This window comes from Chamaea fasciata, unplaced genomic scaffold (assembly GCF_029207755.1).
Source record: "Chamaea fasciata isolate MVZ Bird 193981 ecotype frontalis unplaced genomic scaffold, bChaFas1.0.hap1 SCAF_20, whole genome shotgun sequence".
Taxonomy (NCBI): domain Eukaryota; kingdom Metazoa; phylum Chordata; class Aves; order Passeriformes; family Sylviidae; genus Chamaea; species Chamaea fasciata.
The window spans coordinates 7,828,151-7,854,876 of NW_027094105.1; the positions used below are offsets into that span (position 1 = coordinate 7,828,151).

At 46.8% G+C, this 26,726-nt stretch overlaps 1 protein-coding gene across 2 annotated transcripts in view; it reads right to left on the reverse strand.

The window, feature by feature from the left end:
- BRD3 (bromodomain containing 3) overlaps positions 1-26,726 on the reverse strand; it is a 36,196-nt gene that overhangs the window by 6,941 nt on the left and 2,529 nt on the right. For both annotated transcript variants that reach the window (XM_066201520.1, XM_066201521.1), the window contains exons 2-10: positions 12,835-13,161; positions 12,088-12,225; positions 10,981-11,128; positions 9,307-9,521; positions 6,811-7,182; positions 2,351-2,479; positions 1,799-1,990; positions 1,243-1,478; positions 439-731 (exon numbers count right to left, since the gene is read on the reverse strand). In XM_066201520.1, coding sequence (XP_066057617.1) covers positions 439-731; positions 1,243-1,478; positions 1,799-1,990; positions 2,351-2,479; positions 6,811-7,182; positions 9,307-9,521; positions 10,981-11,128; positions 12,088-12,225; positions 12,835-13,035 — 1,924 coding nt within the window. In that variant the 5' untranslated portion in view covers positions 13,036-13,161. The remainder of the gene's footprint in view (positions 1-438; positions 732-1,242; positions 1,479-1,798; positions 1,991-2,350; positions 2,480-6,810; positions 7,183-9,306; positions 9,522-10,980; positions 11,129-12,087; positions 12,226-12,834; positions 13,162-26,726) is intronic.

The window sequence follows — 26,726 nt, forward strand, 5'->3', positions numbered from 1 at the left end:
AGGTAACCTTGTGCAAATCATTTATTGCCTTGCTGGTTTGGATCCCAACCACGGTTTTGGTTTCCTTCCTAATTAGATGCTAAACTATTCAGGCTAAGAAACTGATCCTTCCAGATGTGTGCACAGAACACCTGACACAACGAGACTGAAACCTTTACAGGGCCTTCCAGAGCCCGGGTAAGTAATAAAGGCATCCCGCAGGTCTTGCAGAGGAACACATTGGATCTCCAGGTCTCTGCAGCAGGACACCACGGGAAGAAAGAACAGAGAAAAACAGGAAGTTTCTGTACATTTCCTTGGGGAGAAAAAGAATCTCTAAAAATTCCTGTCATCACATACCCAAGAGGTGGCTAAGAGAATCTCAATACACATGCCCTGACTCCAAAGCTGAGCCCAAGAGCTGCTGGGGGGAACACGTGCCCCGGGTGGGTAACTTACAAAACGGTTTCCTTTGTTTTTTCTGTAAACAAGATTTCACGTATCTCTCCAGTTCTCGTAACGTTGTGGGCTTCAAGGTTTCAAAATCTATTTCAATCTCGTCGGGATTGGAGTCTCTGAGGGAAGGTTCCCGGGACTGGATGATGTGAACCACCCTGCCCAGCTTCTCCCCGGGCAGGCGGTTGATGTCCAGGCTGAGCTGTCGTTTCTCATCATAGGTCATGGGCAGCCCTTCCTCCTCCTCATCCGAGTCGTAGGTTGCAGACGCCTGTTTGCCTCCTTTCTTGGGCTGCCTGGGGAGGTTGTCAAGCATGAAAACATTCATGGGGACGCAGCAGTGAATTCTTTCTTTTTTTTTTTCCCCCCCTCTCAACTCCCCTGTAACAAACATCCCCACGCTCTTGGCTTTGAAGCTCTCGTCAGATGGCTGGAACAGCACCACAAGTGCTGAAAAAGTTCAGCAGCCTTAGATCAGCTGTTGTGTTGCTATTATATTTTAGCCCTGTGAAGTGTGACGACGAGCCCAAGCAGCAGCAGGGGGGCGGCCATGGAATAGCACGTTCTCGGTGGCTGCACAAAAGGCGACCCCCAAAACCTTATCTGAGAGCAGTCAGGCAGGGATTCAAAGAGCTGGACAGTGAAAACACAATGGTTCCACTGCCAGCTCCAAGTTAAAGACTCCCTGGAGTTGTCTGGGAATGGGAACAGTATTCACCATCAAATTAACAACTACTGAGCTTCCCCAGGAATTAAGGACAGAGCTGGAAGCTCTCGGCTCTCCCCTCAAGGCACCTTGGCTCTCACCTGTTAGCTGTGGTTGTGCTGTTTGCTTTCTTAGCTGGGGCTTTCTTCTGTTGGGTTTGTTTGGGTGGTTGAGCCACCTTGGGTTTCTTCTCCTCCTCAGCTTTGACTTTGTGCTTTTCTTTTTCTTTCTCTTTATCTTTCTTTTTCTTCTCTTTCTCCTTCTTCTCTTTTTTTTTCTTTGGTTTGTTCACTGGCGCTTGGGACAGTGCAGCCAGCTGCTCATGGACGGCTTTCAGCTGGGAGAAACAGGGGAAAAAATCATCAAGGCAAGGTAGCTGCTGCCTCCACAAACCCTTCCCTCTAGATCCCAAGGTGTAAGTATATCCTAAAGTCAAAAATCAAGCAGCTCATACTCTCCAAGGAAGGAGAGAGCATCAGTGCTGAGGAAAACAAACATCACCGTGACATCAAACACACCGATCGCACAGCTGAACGCTTTTCCCCTTAGGCTGCCAACGCTTCCCTGCATGCCAGCCTAGGTGGGACTTTTCAGGACACAATTCCTGCTGCTGTGCTCAGCCTAATGCAGAAACACAGAGCTGGGGTGGTGCAGTACCTGCTCCTGGAGCTCGGCCAGCCGAGTCGCCCGCTCCTCCTCGGAGTCGGAGCTGTCGGAGTCGGAGGAGCTCTCCTCGCTGCTGTGGCTGCTCTCTGTGCTTTTGCTCACCACTGGGGCTGTTGGGGGAGGTGGAGTGGGGGCCTCTGCAGGCTCATCGGGCATTTTTGCAAACCTCATCTCAAAGACATCCTGCAAAAAGGAGGAAAACGGGTGACCGAAGGAGCCTCGGGCACAAACAGCTCGCTCTGGTCTCTTAAATACATCAGGGGCAGGGTCTGTGTGCACTACAAGTAAATAATAATATACAGAATGTGCTTGCCCATCTGGAAAGCCCAACAAAATTCTCCAATTACTTTAAAACCAGGGATTATAATATTTTAGGAGCTGAACATGGCACTGGGCCCTGCACAAGAGACCTGCAGTGAGCACGAGGCTCTTTCCAAAGGCTGGAGGAATCTCCCTTGTTGGTGCCAAGAGCAGACTCACACCTGGATCTCACCTTGTTCCTGAACTAAAAACACTCTGGAAGATGTGTGCCAACACCTTTACCTGGAGCTTCCTGGCCATGGCCACCACCTCGTGGTCTGGAGGATTGTACTTGTAACAATTAGAGAACATTAACCGAATATCTGCTGCAAAACCTTGTGCATCCTGGTATTCCCGACTGTCCATTTTCTTCTGCAAATAAACAAGCCAAAGGGAAAGGGGAAAGAAGAAAAAAAAAAAAGCCATAAGCAAAAAGCATTTGTAGCAACTGCGTGGAGGACATGAGAACCTCAGAACAGCCTCAAAAACCCCATCTAAGAATGGAAATTTGACCCGGGTTATTGGTTCCTAAACAACTTTCAGTTTCTGCTTTATAAAACAAGCAAACAAACACCAGGCAACCAAAGAAGTTGATATTTCATATCAGTTTAAATACTAAGATTCTAAATTGGCCTTGTTTTCTATGTAGTAGAGTACAAATCTCTCAGGGTCCACATTCTACCAGAAAACATTTAAAAACCATCAGAAAAATAATTTAGAAAAATGGATCAGGAGCAAATAGAAACAAGGATCGTGGATGGAAAGGGCAAGAGTCAACAAGCAAGTTACAATTACACGAGTACCTGAAGTGTGCATTTCTACATACCCTTGGATGTATTTGCCTTGTAAATCAGAAAGGGCAGAAAAGATCATGAAAATCCAACTGACTTCCTGCTAACAGAGGGCAGGAGGTTTGCTCTGCAATTCCTACAGCAAAATAGGCATTTACAGTTAAACTACAACTCCCACTCTTCATTTCAAAGCCCAACGGACAGACATGGATACAGACCTCACCCCTTATGAACCTACTCATAATGTTATTTCCTAGAGCAGCGAGGATAAATGTCAAATATTTGTACCTTGTTCCTTTCTCTCATTTTTCAGCTCTCACTTCCAGCCATTCCTCTTGCTGTTTGGGACTCAACGACTTGGGTTTAGAGAGCAGTTTATAGCATTCCTAGCACTTAATTGATTTGATGCATATATTACTAGCGTGTATAAAACCTTAGCTCCAATTACTCCTGCTGAAAGGAACCAGAAGCTAACACCAAGTTTCATTTGCATTTAAAAGACCTGGGTTTAAAGAAATTCTCTGTTTGCCAAGTGCTTACAGGCTTCCCTTTTGTATGTCTCGGGCACCTGTATGCCCAGAGAAGGGAAGGGTTGACTGGCAGACAGGCTGGGGACACGATGGGGACAGACATCCCCCATCCCAACAGCAATCAGGGATGCTCAGGGTCTGTCACCCACCCCTAACACAAGCAAAAATCCCCTTTTTCACAGAACTACAGAAACTTCACAGCTGTGACAGACCTTCTACACAGTCTTGAAACACTGCAGTGACTCCTGGAGCTGTTTTCGTTGTGAAAAGGGCAGAATTTCACCTCCAGGGATTCGGCTTCTGAGGGAGCCGATGCAGGGTGGTGACATCCCTGCAGCCGTGCTCCCTGCTGGGCTGCAGCCAGACATCTGTCAAACTTTTGTCAGGAGACCTCATTTTCCTGGTGAATAAACCAGGAGACAGCCTGGAAGCCACAGCACAAAGGCAGAAAGGGAAATAGGTTTGTGGTGCTCCTGTCTGAAAAGCCTCTCAGGCCGATTCCAAAGCAAAACATATGTTCAAACCAAAGGGCCCGTTTATTTTAAAATACATCTTACTGCATGAAAGGCCTTTTTATATTTGTCTGGCATACTCAGGGCCTGATTACTGCCTGTGAAATACATTCCAGTGTCTGAGGCTTTGCTTTTCATCCAAACTCAACAGTTTTCCAGCCCCACAGTTTCAACCTATGGATTTTTGTTTTGTTTTCTTATAAAGAATAATAAGCTTAACAAAAGAAAGAAAAGCACTTTAAATCGGTAGGCTGGAATATCTTGTTATAAATATGCTTGGAGATATCCAGCTGCTTAAAAAAAAAAAAAAAAGAAAAAGAAAAAAAAAAGTGATTACATTTACAACTGGAAATCAGGAGTCAGGCAAAGCTGGCAGAGGTGCAGGCAGGCCAGCTCACCCATCCTCTGTCCCACAGCAATCTCATTTTTCCCCTCAATCAATCGTTTCATCATCTTTACTGTTCATAAATTTGTCTCCTCGTGTCTAACGTGTCCCTTGCTCTAAGGTAAGCCTTGTCCTGCCCTCAGAGGACACAAAGAATGTCTCCTCACTTTTAAGACCCTGAACTCAGCTGCTCTGAAACCACAGCAGTTCACTGCAGGAAAAATAAGGGGTGAGCAGAGTTACATCCCTGGAGGAAATGCTTTACTCCAAAAGTAAACACCTTGTGGAAATCCTCTTGCACAGCCAGGCTTGTTGCTTGTTCACCACTGAGTAAACCGAAGGCAGAGATATCCGTGTTAGAGGATGGAGCAGAAAAATAGGTGCTCCAGGTCCCCCAGCTCCACAGAGGGGGTCAGGGATGTTCTGCAAGTGGTCCCTGCCTGCCTGGGGCCAGGGCAGCAGCAGCTCCAGCCTCAGAGCATCCCACTCCTCACAGGGAATTAGAGCTGCTGCCTCTCTCTCCTCACACTTCCATCCTTTCCTACTCCAAGCAGTTCTGCTCTTTCCTTCTCAGTGATAACGAGAACTGAGGTAGAGATGAGCTCACAGATCCCGTCCCTTCAGCTGCTCCCATTCTCAGTCCAGGCTCCAGCACAAAATTCCAGCACATCCCTCTGCTCCTGCCTGCAACAAGCTCAGCCACAGCGCCTCCATCTCACCTGCCCCTGGCACAGTCACAACAGCCAACCTGCCTCCTCCACCACACACAGAGAAAACCACCTCCAAATCCTCCTGGAGACACCTCTGCCAGGGAAAAAAAATAGATCCTGGACACAAAGGACATTCTCTGAGGAAAATCAAACCTAACACAGCCACAGAAGCAAAGAGACAAGATGTGTTACAGCTGCAGCAATGCTTGTGTTTTACTTTCTAACATAATTCCTCCCAGGTTAGTTTGGAGGCCTTTAGTTGTGCTGCTTTATCACAGCCATTGTCACTTGGGCAGAGTTAAATCTAAAAACCTTTCAGAGCCACAGAGGAAGTCCCTGACACTGGAAAATGACACTGCCGGCATATGGCAGGTTTCTGTTCTGTGCAGTGAATGTGCTACGAGCTGCATCTCCGAGAAGTCACACCATGATCTACGGGCCAAGAGCAATGACAATAAAACACTCCATAAAAAAACAATACCAGACAGCACTTCAAACATCTTTATTAAGAAAAATACTACCATGTGGAACGAGAAACCGGGAGTCTTTAGGTGTAAAAGACTCCGCTGGGTTTGCCATCAACCTGTCTCCAATTTCCTACCCTACACTAGCCAGGTGCAGAGGGAGGATACCACCTGCACTTGCCAGAAAGAGGCAGAGCTGCACAATTTTAAAGAATGAAGTCAGGACCTTAAAGATACTTTATCATGAAGAAGTCACCAACTCAAGAAATGACAGCTTTGCACCTAGATTTTTCAGAACACAGCACAAGGATCTCTTGCAGTAAGAAATCACCTAAGCACACGTGGAAATACCAGTTTGAGAGGGTGAGGATTTCACTCTGTCCATCTCTAATCTTCCTGAAATCACCTGGGGCTTCAACCAGCAGGCTGCAGGTGTCCCTGGAGACCCAGAGCATCCCTAGGATGGATGGATTCATCCATAGGATGGATGCATGGCACATCAAAGTGTGACATGCTGCTCCCAGCCCACAGGATCTGCCAAGGAATATGACAGGAATCACAACCACAGCTGCCCTTTTGTCACTTGGGCATTCAGACAACCCCAGGCACTGGCTCAGCTGGCAGTAAAACCCTTCTGGCAATGCCAGTGAAAGCCAGCAACAACATCTTCAACTCCTGCACATCGAAGTCTCCCCTCCATCAACCCAGAATCCAGTGCCTGGCTCACAAGAAGATGGGAACTACAAAGACACGACTTTGCTTCATGGAGGGATTCAGCAAACCTCCAAACCCACTGGGAAAAACAAAAATACTGGACCATGCTAAGCTAAACCCTTGAGAAGCCAAGCGTGAACCACAAAACCGCCACACATCTCCCTGAGTACCATCACATCCCAGCTGGAATTGCTCAGTGTAAGCCTATCTGCCACCACCAAGCAGGTAGGCTGCAGCTTCTGGAAATGGGATACCATCAATTGAATCCTACGAAATAAAGCACCTCCTCTTCACAGAGTGCAACACAACCCTAAGAACACCAGTTAAATACCTGGACTGGCCACAAAGAGGAGAGGATGCCATTGTACTCTGCTTTGTGTACATCATCTGCTTCGCAGGGCAGGAAAAAAGAAGCTGCCCCAGGTTATGGCAAAAAAAAAGGGAGAGGGAAAGGAAACAAAATATAAAAATATCCAGCTGGTACCCAAACAAATTCAGTTTCCACCCTTTCCCCTGCCCCCTCCCACAAAGGAACCAATCCTCTGCAACCAGAGGGATGCCCTGCAATAAAAAGAGGTGGGGTAAATGAGGACGTACTTTCACAGTACTGAGATCCATGGGGTGTTTGATAATATCGTGATAGTCATGTAACTCCAAGGCCTCTGCATCCACGGGCTTGTAAAAGGGCCACGCATAGGCTGCGTGCTTCTTGGAGAGCATCTCCTTGAGGATGCTGTCACAGTACTTGAGGTGCTCGGAGAGTTTGCCCTTCTTCCCCGCGTGCTGAGGCACCTCTCCGTCCTCCAGGTCCTTCTTTGGTGGTTTGATGGGCCGGCCGCCGCTCTCCCTGCGCGCGATGATCTTGGCCTGCTTGGGGTCCGACAGCGGCGTGGGGGACTCGCTCCTGCTGGCAGTGATGGCAGAGGTGGTGGGGGTGGTGGTGTCTGCTTTCCGCTTCACTCCCTTTTTCTGGAACGGCACAGGGACAGGCTCCGTGAGTGCACACCCAGCGGAAACCCCCGTGTCGCCGGACGGACACGTGGAGTTGTCAGAGCAAAAAAGAGAGGGAAGTTTGTTTCTTGATTGTTGCCCTAACTTCGCCTGCTTTTCAGCATTTTGTTCTCATGCAGCTTCAAAAAAACCCTATGTAGATTTTTTAGAATTTATCTTTTTGTTTATGTATTTCTCCTCTGGGAGGAGAAATATGATTGATGGTGATCTTCACCAATGAGGTCAAAAAGGTGGCAACCTATGTAGCTATTCTTTTGCCTTCTGAAGGAACTGTATATAAGATGGAGTCAGAAAATTAAAAACAAAACTTTCCTGCTGACCTTCCTGCTGCCTGTTTCGTTCTTTCGTGCCCCAAAGTGCGACACTTGACCTCGATTTATATAGATTCTGGACAATGACCAGGGACTGGAGGATGAGGTTGCCACCTCCCCGACCCCACTGGTCAAATGAGGAGTCCATCAACTGTCTCTCCTCCACAGAGGAAAGTAAACAGGAAGAACAGTTTTACAAAACATTACTTTTGTTTACATAAAGTCTGTGAGAAACTGCACTCCAAAAAATGCAAACATCAGAAGGCTGAAAAAGGTCAGGGTGACACCCTAGCACTGCTCACCCTTAGTTAGGCCAGTCCTCTGGCAGAAAAAAACCCCAGTTATTTCGCTGGGATTAATGGGATTTGTGACTCCAACACACCACGGCTGTAACAGAGCACGTCACCTGAGCCACAGCAACCAACAATTTGCAGGGCTCCAACCCAAGCCCAACCATGCTGCAAAATGTGATGTTTCCCTGAGATGGAAGCCAGGACTCTTACCTTGTGTTTGCCAGGGGAAAGGAGGGTGCCCTCAAGTGTCAGTAACTTAACCACAGGTCTGAGTCCCCAGTGACAGGATCAGGCTATAAGTTCTGAACCAAAGCATATTATTCACCAAAGACCCAGGAGCCCTCGCTCCCCTGTATTTAGTAGGTGTGCTAAGGTAGATTTTGCCTTAAGCAAACAAACCCTCTCACATAAATTCAAGCTGTGACTGCCCAGTCAGCTGTCTTGTGCTGAAGGATTTATTTCTCTGGAGAGGGAGATAGGGAGGAAAAAGTTCCTTAGAGAAATCTAAGGGAAATCTTAAGTAAATCCTAAGCAGAATTAATTTTGCAGTGTGTATTTGGCAAGCTCACTTCTGAGTTCATCCTCGAGTTTTAAAAATGAAATTGATTTTCAGAAGCAAGTTATTTGGAGAGAAACTGAAATATGAGATAGGTGTCTGAGGAGGACAGCTTAGCTGCAAGATCTGACTTACAATTTCTCTAGCAATTCCCAAACTATTGGGTTAAAAAGCAAAAGAATTCTATGCCTTTGCTGGTCCAAGTAACCTCACAACCAAAGCTGTTGCAGTTAATTCCACAGTTTAGATAAAAAGACACCCAGCTTTCTCTGAGCTACGCTTTCATCATTTTTAAAGCAATACACAGCCTGCTAAGAAAATTTCAATTATTTAGGTAATGTCTTCATTTACCCATAAATTAACATAATAAATAGCAAAACACCAGTGACAACTCCCAAAAGATTACTCAGTAGGGAAGACAGAACTAATGCACCCAAAACCTGCAGGCAACATCAGTCTCCTCCAACTGGAGTGACAGGCTTGTCTTGAACTGGTTGAAAGCAGAGAGAGGATCATTCCTAATGCTGGAGCCTGCAAACCTTAAAGGAACAGCCCCAGTAAAAAATCAGGAACTCAGTCAGAGAGGGAAGAGATGCTTTGAGCTGCAAAGCTTAAAGGAACAACCCCAGTAAAAAATCAGGAGCTCAGTCAGAGAGGGAAAAGATGCTTGGAGCTATTTGGTGTAAAATACAGAATTCCAAGAGCCCTAGAGCAGCAGCACAGTGGAGGGCTGTGGAAGGAAAGGCTGGAACTGAGCTGGAGCAAGCACAGGTGACATCACTTCGGTGTGAAAACCGGCAGAATTGCCCCCAACCCTCCCCAACTCAACACCCAAGGATGAAAACAGGAACGCAGAGAGGGCAGGCAGCGTGCAGCCCCGCTCAGCAGCCTGGTCCCTGGCACAGGAGCTGCCCGGGTTTACCTTGACGACCGGCGGCGTGGGAGGCACCACGGGCATGATCGGAGCGGCGGGCGGGGGCGGCGCGGCGGCGGCAGGGGCAGCGACAGGAGGGACATTGGCGGTGATGGTTGGCACGGGGGTGGCAGCGATGACGGGCGTCTGAGACACGGCTGGAGGGACGTTCTGGAACGGGGCCGGCGGGGACACGGAAGACACGGCCACGGCTTGCTGAGCTCCTTTGGAACAAGAGGCGCTGCTGGTTACTGGGAGCGCACTGGGAGCAAACTGGTGCTGCTGGGCTTGGCTTGCTCCCTCTCCCTCTGCTCGGTGCTGTTACACCCAGGGCACAACAAAGGTGAGGAATCTCTGATCTAAGTCCTTACACCGCGGGCAGAGGTCAGCCGCAAGCAAAATAAATAATTCCGGCTTTTTCACATGGAGTGTGTGTGTGTGTTGCTCTGGGACAGTCTTCGCCCCTGGGATGCTCCCAGAGCTGCACTGAGCTCAGCAAAAGAGCAGGAGATGGAACAGTGGGAGGTGTTCATACCATGCAAATGGCAACAACCACTGCCCTAAGCCACCTGAGCACCCAAAGCACTTCAGATTTGCCACAAGTGCACGGGGTGGGATTCTTGGGGTTGGCCTGTGCAGGCACAGGAGCTGGGCTCAGTGATTCCTGTGGGTCCCTTCCAACTTCGTATTTTATGATTCTCAGTACAGCTTAAAGCCACCTGATGGCCTCAATGCCTCTGATGCTACACCTGCACTCCTAAAAAGCTGCCTAGTGGTGTAACATTAACGGGGACCAACCTACTACCTAATAACCAAAGCAGCAGTCCTCCATCTATGTTTTATCAAAGGATGTTGAAAAGATACATCATCATTAATTTCTCTGAGCTTGGATAGACTTATAGCTCCATTTAGCACCTGAAACGTGGGAAAACAGAGGAATAATTGACTTTCCCAGAGCAACAATTAGACCTTGTTTAGAGGGAAAAAAAACCAAAACTGCAATCATTTAACTCAGCCCACACAAGGCCCTTTATGAATAGTTTTACCATGCTTGGACATTTTAGTCCTAAATCCATTTAAAATCAATTCTAGGTGAGCTGAACCAAATTTAGTTTCCACTGACATGCAATGATCCACACAGCCTTTTGCAATGGCTTAATAAATCCTTTAATTTTATGATGTTGTAACCATGTGTGCAAAAGAAAAATATACAGGGTTTAGGGAATTAGCAAAATTTGACTCCAAGTCTCTGCTGTGTGCAGATTTCTGATTTTTGCCAGGGCACAGGGTGGGCTGTGTAAACCCAAATCTGTGAAGACTTCCCATGCCATGGTCTGGCACAGGCAGCAGACTGGCATTTCTGACCACCTTGTTTTTTCCTGCCTTGGTTTCTTTTTTGCTTAGAGAAGGAACAGCATTGCCCTCCCTCACTGAAGTGCTGCCTGGATGGGCAAGTCACAGATGGCCAGACTGGCGTGACAAATGCAGGGCAGCCTTGAGACAGACGAGCCCTGAAACCCCGAGTGAGCATCACCCAGACATCTCACACCTCCCTCCCCACGGCTTCAACTGCGAGACCACACTCTCCCTTCCCAGCCTCTTCACCACCTACAAAGCCCAGCAGCCTGGAGGGAGAGTCAGGCTTTGGGAACAGCTCCCAGCATTCCCTGGATGGAGCCGTACCTGCGCTCTGTGTGCCCGCTGAGGGCTTGCGACCTTTGCCTTTAGGAACTGGGGGTAGCAATTCCACCTCCTCCTGAGGCATCTGGGCAACCTTCTGCAGAAATATCTTCTCCAGGGCTTGGGCCATGAGGACAATGTCATCTGTGGGCTGCACAAAGAAGAATGTGAGCCTTTGTTGTGTCATTCACATATCTGAAGCGGCGAGGTTGGAGATCAGGCTTAGAAAACACTGATGCCCTTCAAATAAATTATGGTATTCAAACGCTGACAATAAACAGATTAGCTCTTCTCCCTCCTTGCTCGCCACTCTCCTGCTCTTCTGTTCTGCTCTAGCATGCAGTAATTACAGCCCCTAAGTGTGCTGCATCCAGAGAATTATCAGGACTTCAGTAGGAGCCTGATAAACCAGTATCCTGTGCAGCAGTGTGGAAGCAGCAAACTGGAACGGATGAGCTGTCCTTCCCTGCCTGCCAGCAGGTCCAAGGGAAGAGGCTAAACACACATTCTCTGGCTCAAACTAATTAATTTGTTTGTTTCAGCTGTTCTCTGGTCTGGGTCTATGATGACAAACGACTGGAGAAAACAGAACACAAAGAATTTTAACAGCCTAACAAAACAGCAAACAAGCCAAACCCAAAATAATAATAATAAACAATCTAAGTGTGTGTAAGTATGAACATATTTATGGAGACAGAGTCCAAGGACAGATCTATGATTCTTGAACTCCTTTCTGCTGCTAACAGATGCTATTTAGTGCCAGACAGTCTAACACACAGCATTTAAGCACCTCAAAACACCTGCAGAGCACTGCATTAAGTGCAGCTCATCCCAGAAAACCCCTAACTGAAAAATAAAAGTAGTAAAAACTTGCTGCATAACCCCAGAAGAGAAATGTACCTATAATTAAAAGGCATATTTGCCATTGTAACTAGTCTGGGGGAAGAAAGAGGCAGCACAAAGACAGCTTTGTGCATTTCAAGTAACATGGTTGCAATTAGTGGCATTTCAAATCCTTGCAAGGAGGGCCCAGAGCCGGCCCCGTTCAAAACCTGCACAGTAACAGGGGTAGGTGGGTGTTTTCTAAAGGCTTTTCTGGTCTTTTTTTACCTTGTTATAAATGTAACAGTTTGTAAACATGGTGTTGAAATCCTGCATACATTCACTGGCGCTCCAGTAATAGTTGTGCTCCAGGCGCTTCTTGATCGTCCCCATGTCCATGGGGTTTTTTATTATTTTGTGATAATCCTGTTGGAAAAACGGGGCAGATGTTACATCTCCTGATTCGGTTTTGTTCACATCTCCCTCTAACCCCTGCTTTCTCCTCACACACACCCCCTCCCTAAAAAACACCCCCTCAAATTTTGTGGAAATTGTAAATGTAAATATACATTCATTTATTTTCTGATTTGTATTTTTTTTTTAGTCTTACCATTATTACAAACCTGACTCCAAAATGCATAACCCCCAGTCTGGGAATCAGCATTTCTGCCTCTCTTTTCAAAAGGTTGCCTCTGGCACTCACAGAAGTTTATCAGGGCTGGCTAAAACTGTGCTCAAAGCTTCAGTCTCTAATTTTAAGTGCATTTTGGCCTTTAAAAGGTTCCCACCTGTTAACCCAGTTTCTCCCTGGGCTGGTCTGGAGCACTGCAGAGGCTGTGATTAGCCTGGGGATGCTGCAGGGCTGTGCAGTGCCATCTTCTTGTTCTGTATTAGAGCACCAAAACCTCTCTTAATGCACATGAAGTGCTGAGCCCAACACCATCCCAGGCACTGATATTTCCACTCTAAACAATCCCAAAACCTCATCTGACCAACACAAAACTTTCCAGAGCTGAGAAGACGACAGGTACGTACCGGCAAATTGAGTTTAATTGCATCAACGGGCTGGTAGAAAGGCCAAGCAAACTGATGCTTCCACAAGGTCTTCACCACGACATTCTGCATGTACTGCAGCTGGTTGGTCTTCCTGCCAGGTTTGTTGGGATTAGTCACCTCTGGAGGGGGCGGATTCACGGGGCCCTGAGGAGCCTGGATGGCTGACGTGACCGTCGACATCTTCCTGCTCGGGCTCTCACTCGCTGTCACTGCAGCAGCAACGGGGAGGTTTCCTCTCTTCCTTTATGCTCCCTGAATGGGACTGACATCCCATTTCCAGGGTGCAACCATACAACCTAGAGCAAACTAGAGAGAGAGAGAGGGCAGGGTGTAAACACAGAGTTTTGGAGCGGGCAGGTTGAGATGCTTCTGCTGTGGACAACATTTAAACTCAGGCTCTTTACCCCCTTGATTTTGTTCCTGGAACACAGTTTATCTTGGAGATGGGCACAGTTCAAGACTCAAGAGACAGTAGAACAGCAAATTTAAAGCCTGCAGAGACACAGCAAGCTTCATGAGACTAGTCCTTGCTTTAGCTGGCTCAGAGAGCACCTTCATGTCAAGAAAACACTCGGGGCAACCTAAGAATCCGGTCAGGGAATACAGTTAGGATGTAATGCAGACTCCCATGAATGCACTGATGCAAGCTGCTAAATCCATAGCTTCCAGCTCCATGTAAACTGAACTGCATTGTCTCTAGAGCCGTGCTGCCTGGCACTGGGTCAGCTCACTGGGCTCTGGTGCAATGGACAGTCTGAAATCCTGTCAGGAAGAGCAGACGACAGCTGCCACAGGACCTCAATCCAGGGAAATGAAAGAAGGGGCACAGGGAGATGCTGTGAACTGCTGTGAGTGAAAGGTGTCCCCAGAAACAGCCCAACCCGAAGTGATCTGCACTCTGAATCTCATAAATGTCTTATTATGCCTCTTACTGCGTGCACCTGACTGCTTTTGACCCCAGTTTTGTACCAAAGTTAAGAGATCCAGGCTCAGATAATAACTGGTGTTATACTGATATCCCATGACCTGGCTCAGACAGTGCTGTCATGTTCTCTCTCAAAGGCACATTTGAAAGAGAGGAGAATACATAAATTGCATTATTGTACTCTGGTTTTCCCTCTGCAAACTGCAGAGGTAAAAATAGCCCACTATCACTGTGCCTTGTGTAGCATATGGTAAACAGCTTTGCTATGTCATCTTCCATAAACATTGGATATTTCAGCTCACATCAGGACTGCAGCTACTCTTCTCATGGCAAACAGACCACACTCACTTTCTAGAGGCAAATTATTTCAAATACGTTTAGAAAGCCGTACAAATACTCTGACATACACTTCTTGGTTGAACAGAGAAACGTGAGCAGTGACAGAAGATGCAGAAACACTGGAAGGAAAAAAGCAAGGAGACATCCTAGGAAAAACTCAAAAACCTCAGCTTTAATACAGCCCTAATCATCTCTACTGAATATCTGGACTAAATATAGAACATCAACTTGCCCTGTGAGCTGCTGATTAGATGAAGGCAAAAAGTAAACACACACCTAACTTGGGGAAATTTTACCAAAATAGCTGTGTACAAACAAACAGATCTGCAGCAGAGAGGGAGGGAACTGCTGCAAACCCAAACCAAACCCCCGTGTGAATACATGTGATTATTTGTGCAGGAAACAAGACAAGTCCAGTTCTGATGCTGCCACCATTTGTCCACAATACCCACTATATTCCAAGGATGGAGAAAAATGCCAGGAGGACTCTCTTGTGCCACAGGTTTAAGTACAGCTCCAGAATCAGGCTTCTGGTCCCTGTTTTTGAAAACTCAGGAGCCCAGCTCAGTTCCAAAAGGACTGGTCCCTCATTTGATCATGCAGCTGGTGACAGGCAGGGTGATCACCAAGCAGCCGAAAGGGATGCTGGCATCCTCTGGACAAGGAATTTCGTAACTAGAATGTTACTTGGGATTTCAGGGTTGGAAGAGACTGGGGGAAGCGTTTTCTCCCAGTGTTCCAGCAAGTCAAAGCAGCAGCAGAAATATTGCAAAATTCAATCTTCAGATCGAGGGGGGTAAACAGACAAAGAATTAAAAACAACCAAAAAAAAAGATAATTAGGAAGTTTCACTCAGCCTCCTTCTGGGGAGCTCCCTGCACAGATTCAGGTTTCTGAGCAACATCCATCATCCCAGAGAATGCAACGCTGGCTGCAGGCCCCTGGTGACCACCACTGAAGCATTTTGTTTGCTGTCCTCTTGATTAACAAACTGAATCCAGTGCAAGGATTGAGGGGAAATAAAACACCCACAGAGAGCAATTCCTACTGCTAGAGAGCATTTGGGTCACAAGTTTGAAAGTATGCAGTGTAACTTTAGTCTTCCCTTTAAATAACCTGAGGCTAAATATGATTCTCTTTTCATTTGGATTTCCTGATGTCCCACCTCTCAAACTCCAAATTGATAAGGATTTTTAATTAATTTGTAATAAACCCCAGAACTGTAATTGAACAAACCACAGATCCATAGCTCCTGCCTCTCTCAGACTTTTTCTCCCTGACCTCAGCCAAGGCTTTCAGTATCTTCACCCCACAGCTCCTCCTCTGTGCCATGGAGATAGTGAGAGTTCCTTTCTGTCCCCACCCAGCAGAGAAAACTCCCTGGGACAGGCACGGCCTCTCCACGGGGCCATTTTGATCCTCAAGCTTAAACAAGGCTCGTACAGTCCACATAAAAGCACGGAACAGTCATCAGTGACACAGCTCAGAAAGGATTTTAATTAAGAACATCACCAAAACAAGGAGGGGCAGAACCATGCCAGCCAACTTGGTCAGTTCCCTGCTCCTCTGTTAACTTCCATGCTGGTTTTTACACCCAGAAGTGGCTCCAAACCTCCCAGCAGCACTGCTGGATCCTGCAGAAGACAGAAATAGCTACCTGGACTATCTGGCAGCACTGGAAGTTACTGTCCTGCCAGAAATAAAGCTTTAATGTGCCTGTGCTTCACTGCACCTTCAGCCCCTGGTCCAGCAGCTTCCTCACCATCTGCTGGGGAAGCTGCTTTGATACTGGATCACTTTGCAATTTTTAAAACTATGAATTTGCTTCTACAGCCATTCCTTAATACTCAAAATGGTTTCAATTTTAAGAATGTAAAAAGCAGGACTATGAGGAGTCTGGAAGATGAGGGTAAAAACGCTTTGAAAATGTCCAAAAGGCATTAAAGATAAATTAATGCCTGAGAAATCTACTCCATGTGAAACATCATTTATTAAGTGAGGGAAGTGAGAGTCCTGACCATCTGACACCCCAAATTACCACACAAATCATCCAAGAGGATACTTTAGTAGACACACAGGCAAAAAATAAGCTCCTAAAAATTGTCCCACAACTACAGGTAGAATTGAACTACACAGCTCTTGTCTAAGCATCCCAGCACCTACTGAAACTGCCCTGGTATCAATAAATATTTGAACTATTAGGGACAGTGACCCAGGACATCACTGTACAAGGTACTGTAAAAGCCTGGAGCAAAACCAGACATCGTGCACCTTCCAGTGAGGGGCTAAGGTGAGACTTCTTTTAGCCCTGCAGTAATAACTTCTTCAATTTTAATTTTTAAATCACTACTTATCCTGTTCCTCAGGCCTATAATGCTGAAGTAGCAGGAGCTGTTCTTGATTTCTCTGTCTGCACAAGTAGTTTTGATATTCCAAGTTTGAAATCCACCCTAAAGTGCTGTCATACGCAATGACTGAACACTGCTTCTCCACCTTATTCAGTCTGAGACAGTAATTAAAAACAAAACCCAAAACCTCAAAGAAAGGAGATTTTAAGACCTGGAGTTTAAGTGGGTTTTTTTGGGTTTGTTTTTTTTTTTTTTGCTAGGTTGCAACCTCAGTGTGGCAAACCAGGCATCAAAAAACCCAGCTAGGTTGGATGGATTTTTTCTTTGAAAAAACCCCTTTTCTTCCATTGACTCTCTCGCACAGGGTCAGTCGGTGGAAAGACAACTGCCATGGAGAAAACATGTAAATAATTGCCCGCACTGGCAGGATAACATTTTTCCTGTCTGCAGCGGTGGGGGCTATTTTAAAAGCAGCTCTGAAGCCCCATGAAGCGTGCAGCGTGCCAGCACTCCTGCTGCTCCAGCCAACGGCTCTGCCACTTCCTTTGGCACTGCCCAACATTTAACGGATGCCTTGCTCCCGGGCAGGACCCGATGGGGTTTGTTTCGATTGCAAACTTACAGCGAGCTTCATGTCAGCCCGGCAGTCCAACAGCTCCTTGGGTTTTCACCCCTTCCCTTGGTACAGCGTTTCTGCGTGGTTACTTGGACAACTGATCAAAATCTGGCACAATTCCAGCCCCGGCCAGAAAAAGACACATAAATCTTCCCATCAGGGAGAATTATCGAGTTTGAGAGATGTTCCTTGACCTCGTTGTTATCCGCACGTTTTTATTTACATTACGGTAGCGCTCGGAGGCTGGGCAGAGACCAAGGTCCCTTGGCACTTCACACTGTGCACACACAAAGACCCTGCTCCTTCCTCAGAGGGCTGCTGCTCACAACTCACACTTTACACCACGGTGAGGTGACTTGACCAGAGCCCCTCCAGTCAGCAGCCAGACCCAAAATTTGCCAGCAGGGCAGTCAGAGCAGTGTCCTCCAAGCATTGCCTCCCCACATCGGCTCCTTGCAGCCTCCAAAGCAGATTCTCAGCCTCTTTTTTCCCAACAGTTGGAAGTTTGGTCAGATTTGCCACCCATGTGCTACTGCCCGTGTCAGAGAAGCAGCCCAGCCTTGGTCGTCTTGCCCTGACTTTCTCTGCAGGAGAGGTTTACCACTACTAAACCTCGATACAAACTCAGGTAAGGTTATTAAGGAGGGCTGTACCCGTTTCATTCTGTGGCTGTAGAAAGGGTTACACCAGCACTCCTCCAGTCTCCTCAGAAAAAAAAAGAAATAAAAAGGAAATAAAAGGAAATAAAACTTACGGATGCCTCCTTTCCCTCTTCCTTTGTCTCCCCTCCCCAGCCCCACACAGGAACTGAACTACAGGCAGCTTTCAGTACCTACTAACACGCCAGCAGGGATGGTGTCTTCAAACTCAAGGGATGTGCAATTTGAGAGCTAGACTTGAGGACAGTTGCTTTATCATCCCACCCTGCCCTGGCAGACAGACACACTGCACACAATATGCCACCCCCTCAAGACGCTGGGATTTACACTTGGCTTCCCTGCAGGAGCTGGGAATTTGGCTTGCGGTGCCCCTGTGGCACACTGCAGCACTCTCAAAGTCCATTCGGCCGTCCTTGCTGCCTCCCAAATCATTAATTCCACACATCACAGATTTGCTTTTCACGCATATTATTTTGAGCGCCGCCCTAATAACATCCTGAGACCAGGAGATGCAACTGTGTCCTGAGCTCACCTCTGCATGAGGGAGGGGAAAAGATCACGGCAGATTAAGTCAGTTCCTTGGCTTTTGACTTGGTTGATTTAATGCTCATCAGATTATGCAGATGGCTTTCCCACCCTCGGTCTCTCCTTGGCTATTATAGGAGCAGGTGTTTCCTCAGTAAGGAGCCTGTGGGTTCCTAACCAGTGGGTAGGGATCAGCCAGGAGTAACTGGTGATTTCAAGGGTCTTCAGTTTTGATGCCTACTCTGCCCCTTGCAAATCATGCTGCTGTAAGATCTCTGATGAGACGCCTTCAAACCCAGGGGTACCCAAAAGCTGCTTTGATAAAAGCACTGCAGACTTATAAACATTGTTAGGCACCTCAAATAAAGTGATGGACTCTCTGATAATGAGGCCAGAGTATTTCTCTTGCCCAAGTCACTAATGCCACAGGAAGCACCTTCTGATAAAATCTGGGCAGGAATTTGGCTGCATGTCACACACAAATCAGATGGGACTCAACTGATTTTTACAGGCTGCAGTTCCAAGCACAGGGAACAGAGACCAAGGTCCCTTTGCACAGGTCTCTGTTTAACACTAAAGCAAGTTCATTTTCATAGCTTTGAATTTGGTTTTGAGAAGTTTTAAGAGAGCAAGGTCAGTAAAGAATTAGGCATGGCTGACCTTTCTTTGCACTGGGGAGGACAGAATGACCTCTGGACATCGCTTTTTGTTGTCCCCTGAAAGCACAGAGGCAAATTTCAACTCAGACTATGCTGGTTTTGTGCAAGCTCCTGAGTTACAGAGTTTTGTTAGAAAGGCTACAGGAGGAAGGAAAAGTGGTTGGTTACAGAGCTCACTCTGTGTTGGATTCCTGACTGAAGGAGCTCAGGCAGCTTTGAGACCTGACTGCAGTGAGGTCTGGACTCAGATAAGCTGAACTGCACTTGCAAAAAGGCACCAGGAGGTACTTCAGCAAATTAACTGGGTGGCCTATCATGAAAAAGTTAACAAATGCTTAGCTGTAATAAATAAGATGTATGAACAGGTTCCAAAGCACTTGGAGCAGCTGTTGGCTTGCACATCCAAATCAACAGGATGGGAATGGGTAGGTGCTTAACAGGAAAATGCTGGTGGTTGTGCCTCTCACAAGACACAAAAATTACACCTTTATGGCAATGGAAAAAAAACAAAACTGTTGGGGTTTACATAAGAGAGATTTGGCACAGCAAGTGAAGCGTTTGGGATAACCACATGTCTGGGCAGACTCTGCTCGTGCCCTCTTTCCCCAGAGGGGAAAGGTGGAGATGCAGTGGAATTACCTTCTGTGACCCACGGGGCTGAACCCACAACACCTCACGCGGGGCAGAGCCAAGGAGGAACCAGCCAGCCAAAATGTACAAGGAAAAGATCCTGCCTAGAGCAGATTTTCTTTCTTATTTCTTATTATTTGGCAACTCCTAGCACTCGTAGGGGCGACTGCAGCCCCCAAAAGCCCCCGTGCAGCAGCAGCCCTGCAGCTTGGGACATCAGGCTAAAAGGAAGCCCTGGGAAGGTGCTGGCACAAGGCCACGTTCCATCCATGCTCTCGACATGTCAGGAGCAGGACAGAGGGCAGGAGAGCTCCGGGAGGCAGGAACGTGGCTGAGGGCACACTGCAAGTACAGTGCAAACCACAACACAGCCAGCAGCCAGGCCTGTGGGGTTCAGGAACCACTTCAAGCCTGACCCTGCAAAGTGCTCAGCAGCTTTCCCCTCTCTCACTAAGCTGCAAGGTCTCCGTGGCTCAGCGCCTCACCACAGAGGGTTTTGCAGACTTATCACCTGCAAGATACAACTAATTGGTCAATCAAGATAAACCTCTTTCTAAGGAAGATTTAAGCACAGGCAGGAACAAACTCAAGCTCTGCGCACTTTGTGGTTTCTCTACCTGAGTCAATTCCTTTTCCAGCTGTCTGTTAGAGAGAGGTGAAATGACAAGGGAGGTTCAGTGCTGCGTATCTGGGGCTGGAGACTCTTGTCAGAGTGATCAGACATGTGGGTGCTGCCGCTGTCTCAGTGACAACAGCTGGGAGAGCTGAGGGACTCAGTGCCCCCCAGCCCTGGAGAAGCATCCTCTGCCTGCAGCAGAACAGGATCCCAGCAAAAGAAATCCCACTGCACCAGCAGTGCAGGAGCATGGGGATCCTGTTCTCTTCCTAAAACAGCACAAAGAGAAATTGCAACCTAATCAACAGGAGATATCTCTATCTTTACAGGAAAGTTGGCCAAGGAGTGGAAAACATTTTGGTGACCCCAAATTCAAGGCTTGCTGATGGGCACAGCAAAAGACTCCACAGGCTCAGTCACAACTTCTGCAGGCTGGCCAATTCTGCAAACTCAGAGCTGGCACAAATGCTGTCTGCTGGATGCCTTCTTTGTTATTCCACCTCTCTGTGTTTCTGGAATTACCATCACTTTAAGCTTCACAGAGGGACACGATCTACTCTTCCACTTCTACTCACCTCTGGTTTTGCATTCAAATCCATACTTCAAGAACAAACAGAACTATAAATCCATTTCCTTGCCTGGGTTTGAACCACTGTCACCCTTTCTAAGCATCCTTCATGTCAGCATCACCAACTACTCTCAAAGTGGGAAACAAACTGTGACAAGCTGATGTTCCTTCAGCCTGAACTCGCTTGCAACAGATCTCAGTGGCAGTAAATCTCAATTCCTGCTTGCCCAGCCATCAGAAAATGGAGCTGCCACAGCGCATGGAACAAAAGACAAAAATCTCACTTGCTGAGAGCTGTTAAGAAGAAACCACCCAGCTAAAAGTGCAGGAGCAACAGGTCCATCCTGGACACACCATCCCAGTGACAAGCAGCAGGCTGGGGCTGTTAATCATTTCAGAACTGGATGATAATGCTGAATAGTCTTAACCTGATACTCAGTGGCATCAGCAGAAGTCAGCCTGGGGCTGCTTCTGCTTGTTTTCCTTCAGGAAACAAAATTGGTGGATAGAAACAGATATAGATGCTACTGAGCAGATAAACTGCAAGAGGAAATAGGCAGCCATCCTACACCCTCTGAGAGAAAGTAAAATGCAGAGAAAGTCAGGAAAAGAAAGGAGGGATGAGTAGAGTGAGGAGACAGAAGTAGAAGCCCCCTGTGTCATGCAGTTTGAAAATGCGATTGACCACAGGCTGCTGTTAAATGCTGGATCACACACAGACTACTTTCCGAACTACAGGCTAAGGCAGCATAACCCATCTCCTTCAAGGCTCTGCCTCCTGATTTCCCACATTTCTCCTTTTCCTTTACAGCCTCCCTTCTCCAAAGCACAACTCCTCCAGCAGTGACGTTCCTGACCACTCATCCTGTGACTCCAGCAAACGGTTTTGCCAATTTCAGGTCAACACACCGCATTTCAGTTAAATTATTAAAAACCAACCAAACTAACTGAAATAAGAACAAACCCCCCCCACACACACACACACTCTGGCCCTGTCCCAAGTTTCAGCCAATTCATGCACAGCAGCAGCATTTAGGTACATACAGTAAAACAGAACGTGGCAACACCCACGCAGGGTCCAGAACTCCTAATGGGATTATTGTACGTCTACACCCTCGTTTTGTGCTTTTTAAAGGATGTGATCTGCACAGTAAAACATCTGAGTCCTGAAAAAGTCAGCCCTTCCTCTTTTTAATCAGCATATGCTGCTCTGTGTACTTTTACAGCGTAAGGAAAAGCCACAAACTCGCTCCATTTGATTCAGCATACAGTGAATGAATGCCACAGAGCCTTTCCACAACAGGTTTTGCCATGATTGTTTCTTTTTTCTGCACTTTGATTTCCAAAAAGGAGAGATTATTGGACAGAAAGCTTTTTGAAGAAAAGTCTAAAAAAAAAAAGGAAAAGAAAAAGCCACAAGAGCTCAACTACTTCCCTGCTGGGCAGAGCATCTCCTGTACCTGCACGGAATTACAAAACTCCCACTACAAGCCAGCCTGCTGACAGTTCTGACACGCCAGGCTGCAGGCTGCTTATCCCCTCGCCTTGGAAAATGGGGATATCAATATTTCCACTGCCATCTGCAATTAAAGTCGTTAGCCTTTTCCCACACATATATAGATTAACTCCTTCTCAGTGTTATGGTTGCACCAAATTTTAAAGAAAGGGGGGGAAAAAATGAAGCAAGAGCACAAAGGAACCTGTCTTTACAGGGGGTTCAAATACCATCACTGGGGTTTCTGGAAACAACTTCTTGACTAGGTATAATGCTCCTTGTCGGTGGAAGAAAGTGCAAAGCTAAATCTGCCACCTGCTTTATCCCTTTGCCCACACTGCAGCACTCTTTAAAAACGTTTCTAAAAGATAAACCCCGACACCCAAAAGCTCCTTAGTGACACCTGTTAGGGAGGGGGTTTAAACAGAGTCAAATTCCACCTCCAGCTGAGTTTAAGAGGCTACAGAAACAGGAAGATCACCTCCTCTTTACGAAACTTAGTACAGAAAGCACTCTGAGCAAAGTATAAAATACAGAGCCCTTGCAAATAGCACTTAATTCCTCTGTATTACCTATTTAAAGGGTTGTTTCCTGCTCTGTGGAGCTAAGAATCTACACTGCAATTTTCCCTTACACCACCAGTCCTGCAAGGCCATATATCAGCATTATTAATATGATTTACAAGAGCTACAGATGTTCTCCTTAGGGGCAGCTCCATGCAAACATCGACAGACTTCTAATAAACAGACCCAGATCCATCTGTTAACTTGTTTGAAGCCTTTCACTGTACAGAGCAGAACCAAAGTGATTCATTAGAGAAAATGTCTTCATCAACAACCACCCCTGCACACTTCTTGTGCTCCAACATTTTCTCCTACTTAACTTTTAAATTTGTTTTCACGTATTTAAATGATTAAAGTTACTATTTTGAAAAAGAACTGCTTCACTTCAGGACAAAAAGAGCATTACAAGTGTAGTAAAAATGGATGAGCTGCCACTGGTTTAAATCACGCTCTGGGTTTACAACTACAGCACTGCACCTTTCCCATGCAAAGTCCACCTAAAATCAATACACGACAATCAAGCCAGTTTAAGGGGACGAAGGATGAAATTAAAGGGATTGAATTACCCTGACATAAATATACTGCTCGTTAGCTGAGCCACAGTAACGTTAGACCTGGTAATGGGGCAGAGTAAGAGCCCCCACACACCAAGGGAATTATTGCAGCTCTGCAGGCAGAGCAAGCACTTGTTACACCAGCCACCCTCCCATTTAAGACCACCACTCATCCCCTGTGCACACTCCCACCAGCTTGCCTTTATCTGCCCCCAAAGCAATTGAAGTGCCCTGTGTTTGAACAAGCACATTGTCCCGGAATAACTCCGCGTGTTAACTTAAAGCAAACACAGCCACACAAGTACAAAAGGCTCAATGGGGGCTGCTACTTCCGATGAAAAGTGATTTTGCCAAGGCTGGGTAGATCCATAAACCTGCTCAGCTATGCAAGGAAGTTCCAGGTCAGCTGAGGTGTGAACAGACTGTGGTAGTTAAGCTGCTGTCGCTCCCTCAGAGAGCATCAAAGCAGTTTTCTGAGTTTGAATTTAAATCCCCAAATGGCCTGCGAGAAAGAGAAAAATTCGGATCTTAAAGTCTCTTGCCCATCCCTACTCAGGGAGCAGAGGCTGCTGATTCAGGAAAAAGGGGGAAGGTGCTCCCTGCTGCCTCAGACCCCCAGGGAACAGCGCGGAGGACAGATGGACAGGAGGACAGGCTCCTGCCAGGAGGAGCACAGCCCCTGCTGAGAGCACCCACGGCTTAGAGCACACGAGCCCTAAGCTGCTCAGAGCTCCTGCATAGGGATGAAGCTCAAGTGCAAGGAAACACGACCATGACAGTGTGGACACAAGCATCCCAGTTGATTCCCATGTGGCTCGTTCCTGCCCAGGGAATGAACGCAATTTCAGCACACTGGCTGATCCACAATACTCCCACTCAGGCAAGTGCTTACTCCCGGGGAAACTCGGAGGAACATTCCCTCTCTCTTCATTGAAGAGTTGCACCTCAACATTATTTCACAGATCCTGAGCAGGATCGTAGCAGCAACAGAAAAGCTGCAAAAAGCTAGTGCTTTCCAGGAAGGAACAGCAGAAAGCGATGCTTTCCAGGAAGGAACAACATTCTCCACTAAACACAGACAATTCTTCAACACGTGGGCTCAGTTTATCACTTTCACTACAGCTCACAGCACAACACTGTTCCTAAAGCAGCCTTGGTAAGCAAAAAGGCAGCTACATCCCACAGCCCCTCCCGGCAAAAAGCTCTGGACTGCAAACTCCGCACTTGCTTATAGCCAAACCAATGGACCAGGGCAGTTTGAGAAAAGAGATTTATCTCAGCACGGCCATATCGATGGGTTTTGAGAAAGGGGGATCGCCAACCAGGCACCCTCTGTGATGTTACACAAGGAGGAACTGAGCACTTGAAAAGACAAAGTACCAGAAGGAGAAACGTGCATTTTCTTTAATACAGGTAGGCTTTGGTTACAACAGGAGAGTCAGTCACAATGAAGAACATCTCAGCCCGCACATCTGTGCCAGGGCATGCTCTGCACGGATGTCAGAGCACCTGTGTCAGGAAAGTTCTCCAAGATAAACTTCAAGAGTAGAACAACAATCCTTTCCTGTCTCTGCTTTTCTCTTTTTAAAGGAAAGGCGGGAGCAAACAGGATCATTCCCAAAGCAGACTGATGCCAATCACATCCAAGTCTAAATCTCAAAGTTTGACAGTGAATGGGATCAGTGCAGACAGGGAAATCTGTTCCAGATTGGTCCCTCAAGCACAGAAATTTCACCTCAAATTGTCTTTGCTACACCTGTTGCTACGCTGGTGGAGAGAAGAAAGCCCTGCTCCCAGGAAAGAAGGAAAAAAACTCCACCAACCAGGTTATCCATGCTGCTGAAACACTTCCAAATATTACACCTGCTGAAAAGAGACCAAGGCCTGGAAAGGTGCAAAAGGAACCCAAAATAGAAGTGAGCAGTTTCTTCAGTCAGTATCTTATCAAGAAGAAGGGAAAAGGACTACTAGAAAACACAGCACATTACAGAGTTTCTGCACTGCTCTCCACAAGGATTTACATCCTTCCAACACCGGTTTTAGCGACAAGTGGGTTAAAAAGTTTGTGTGCCACAGAAGGTTTTTCACCTCCAACAAGCACTAATGATTGACAAAACAACCCTGATGTCGCAGTAAGAACCCGCGGAATGAAAAGTTGGAGATGCACAGATCCTTCCAAAATGTCCTGACAGCTCAGTGAGCAGCACAGCACACAATGGCTCCCTCCCAACTCCCAGAACTCCACTGCTTACAACGGGCTCCCGGGCTCTTACTAAAGAATAACGTGGCAAATTGAAATAAAACAAAACAAAACAAAACCCAAGAAAACCGACACCACGTACAACCAAACAAAACATATGGCTCATGGTAATGATTGGGAAACCCACTGAGGATTAATGAATTTTGCAAATTAGCAAAGAAGGAGCAACCAGGATTAAAGAGGAACAATCAACAACGCTGAGATGCAAAACGCTCTTTGTTCATTTATTTAGCAAAGTGTAGCTCTGCCTGCGCAGAAAGCACCTGATAGCTTACCAAAGTAGACAGAGTAATATATTTTGTAAAAGTAATTAAGCCTTTGAAATATGAGACCTCAGTACATCACTCAGCTGCTGCCGAGGAGAGGGATTTGACTCCTGAGTTGTTTGTGCTGTCAACAAGAGCGATCAGGCTCCCAGATTACTCCCCGGAGGAGGAGTGAGATTCTAGGAGTGCAGCAGGGCTTGGCTGGAAACCCACACCCCACTGCACAAGTGCCTCCCCTCGAAGGGAAATGGTAAATATTAAACAGCATCATTCAGAACGTGCACCAGGACGTGCCTGGGAAAACTCTGGGAAGCCCCAGCCCAGCGCTGCCTTCAGCCTCACAGGGAGAGAGAGACCCCCAGGCCAGGCAGGCTGGAGCCCTGGCCTGCAAGTGAGGTTTGAGGGTACCAAACACCCCCAGTAGACTCACTCCCTCCTAAGAGATGAGCTTTAAACACACAGTTCTTAACTCAGCAAAGAGGCCTTCTGCAAGATTATTAAGAACTGTCATTTAAGTCGTTGTACACAGCAGTGCAGAGACACAAGCCCACAAACACTTGCACTTGCAGACACTGACTAATAACAAAATCAGCCTTCTTTAAAGACAGATAGTGCAAGGGCAAGGCTGCCCAGCACACTTAACTGAGCTGGAACTCAGACTTCAACATGCTTTTTCCTCTAAATACTTTTTAAATGACAAGAACTGAAGTTTTTGTAAGCACTTCAATGCTTAAATGACACCAGTTTTATTTCCAGAAGCCTAGTTTTTATTTGCAGATAACACAACGCTCCAGAGTCAGCTTTGAAAACAATCCTCAGACACTTCACATTGCACGTGCATTCTTTCT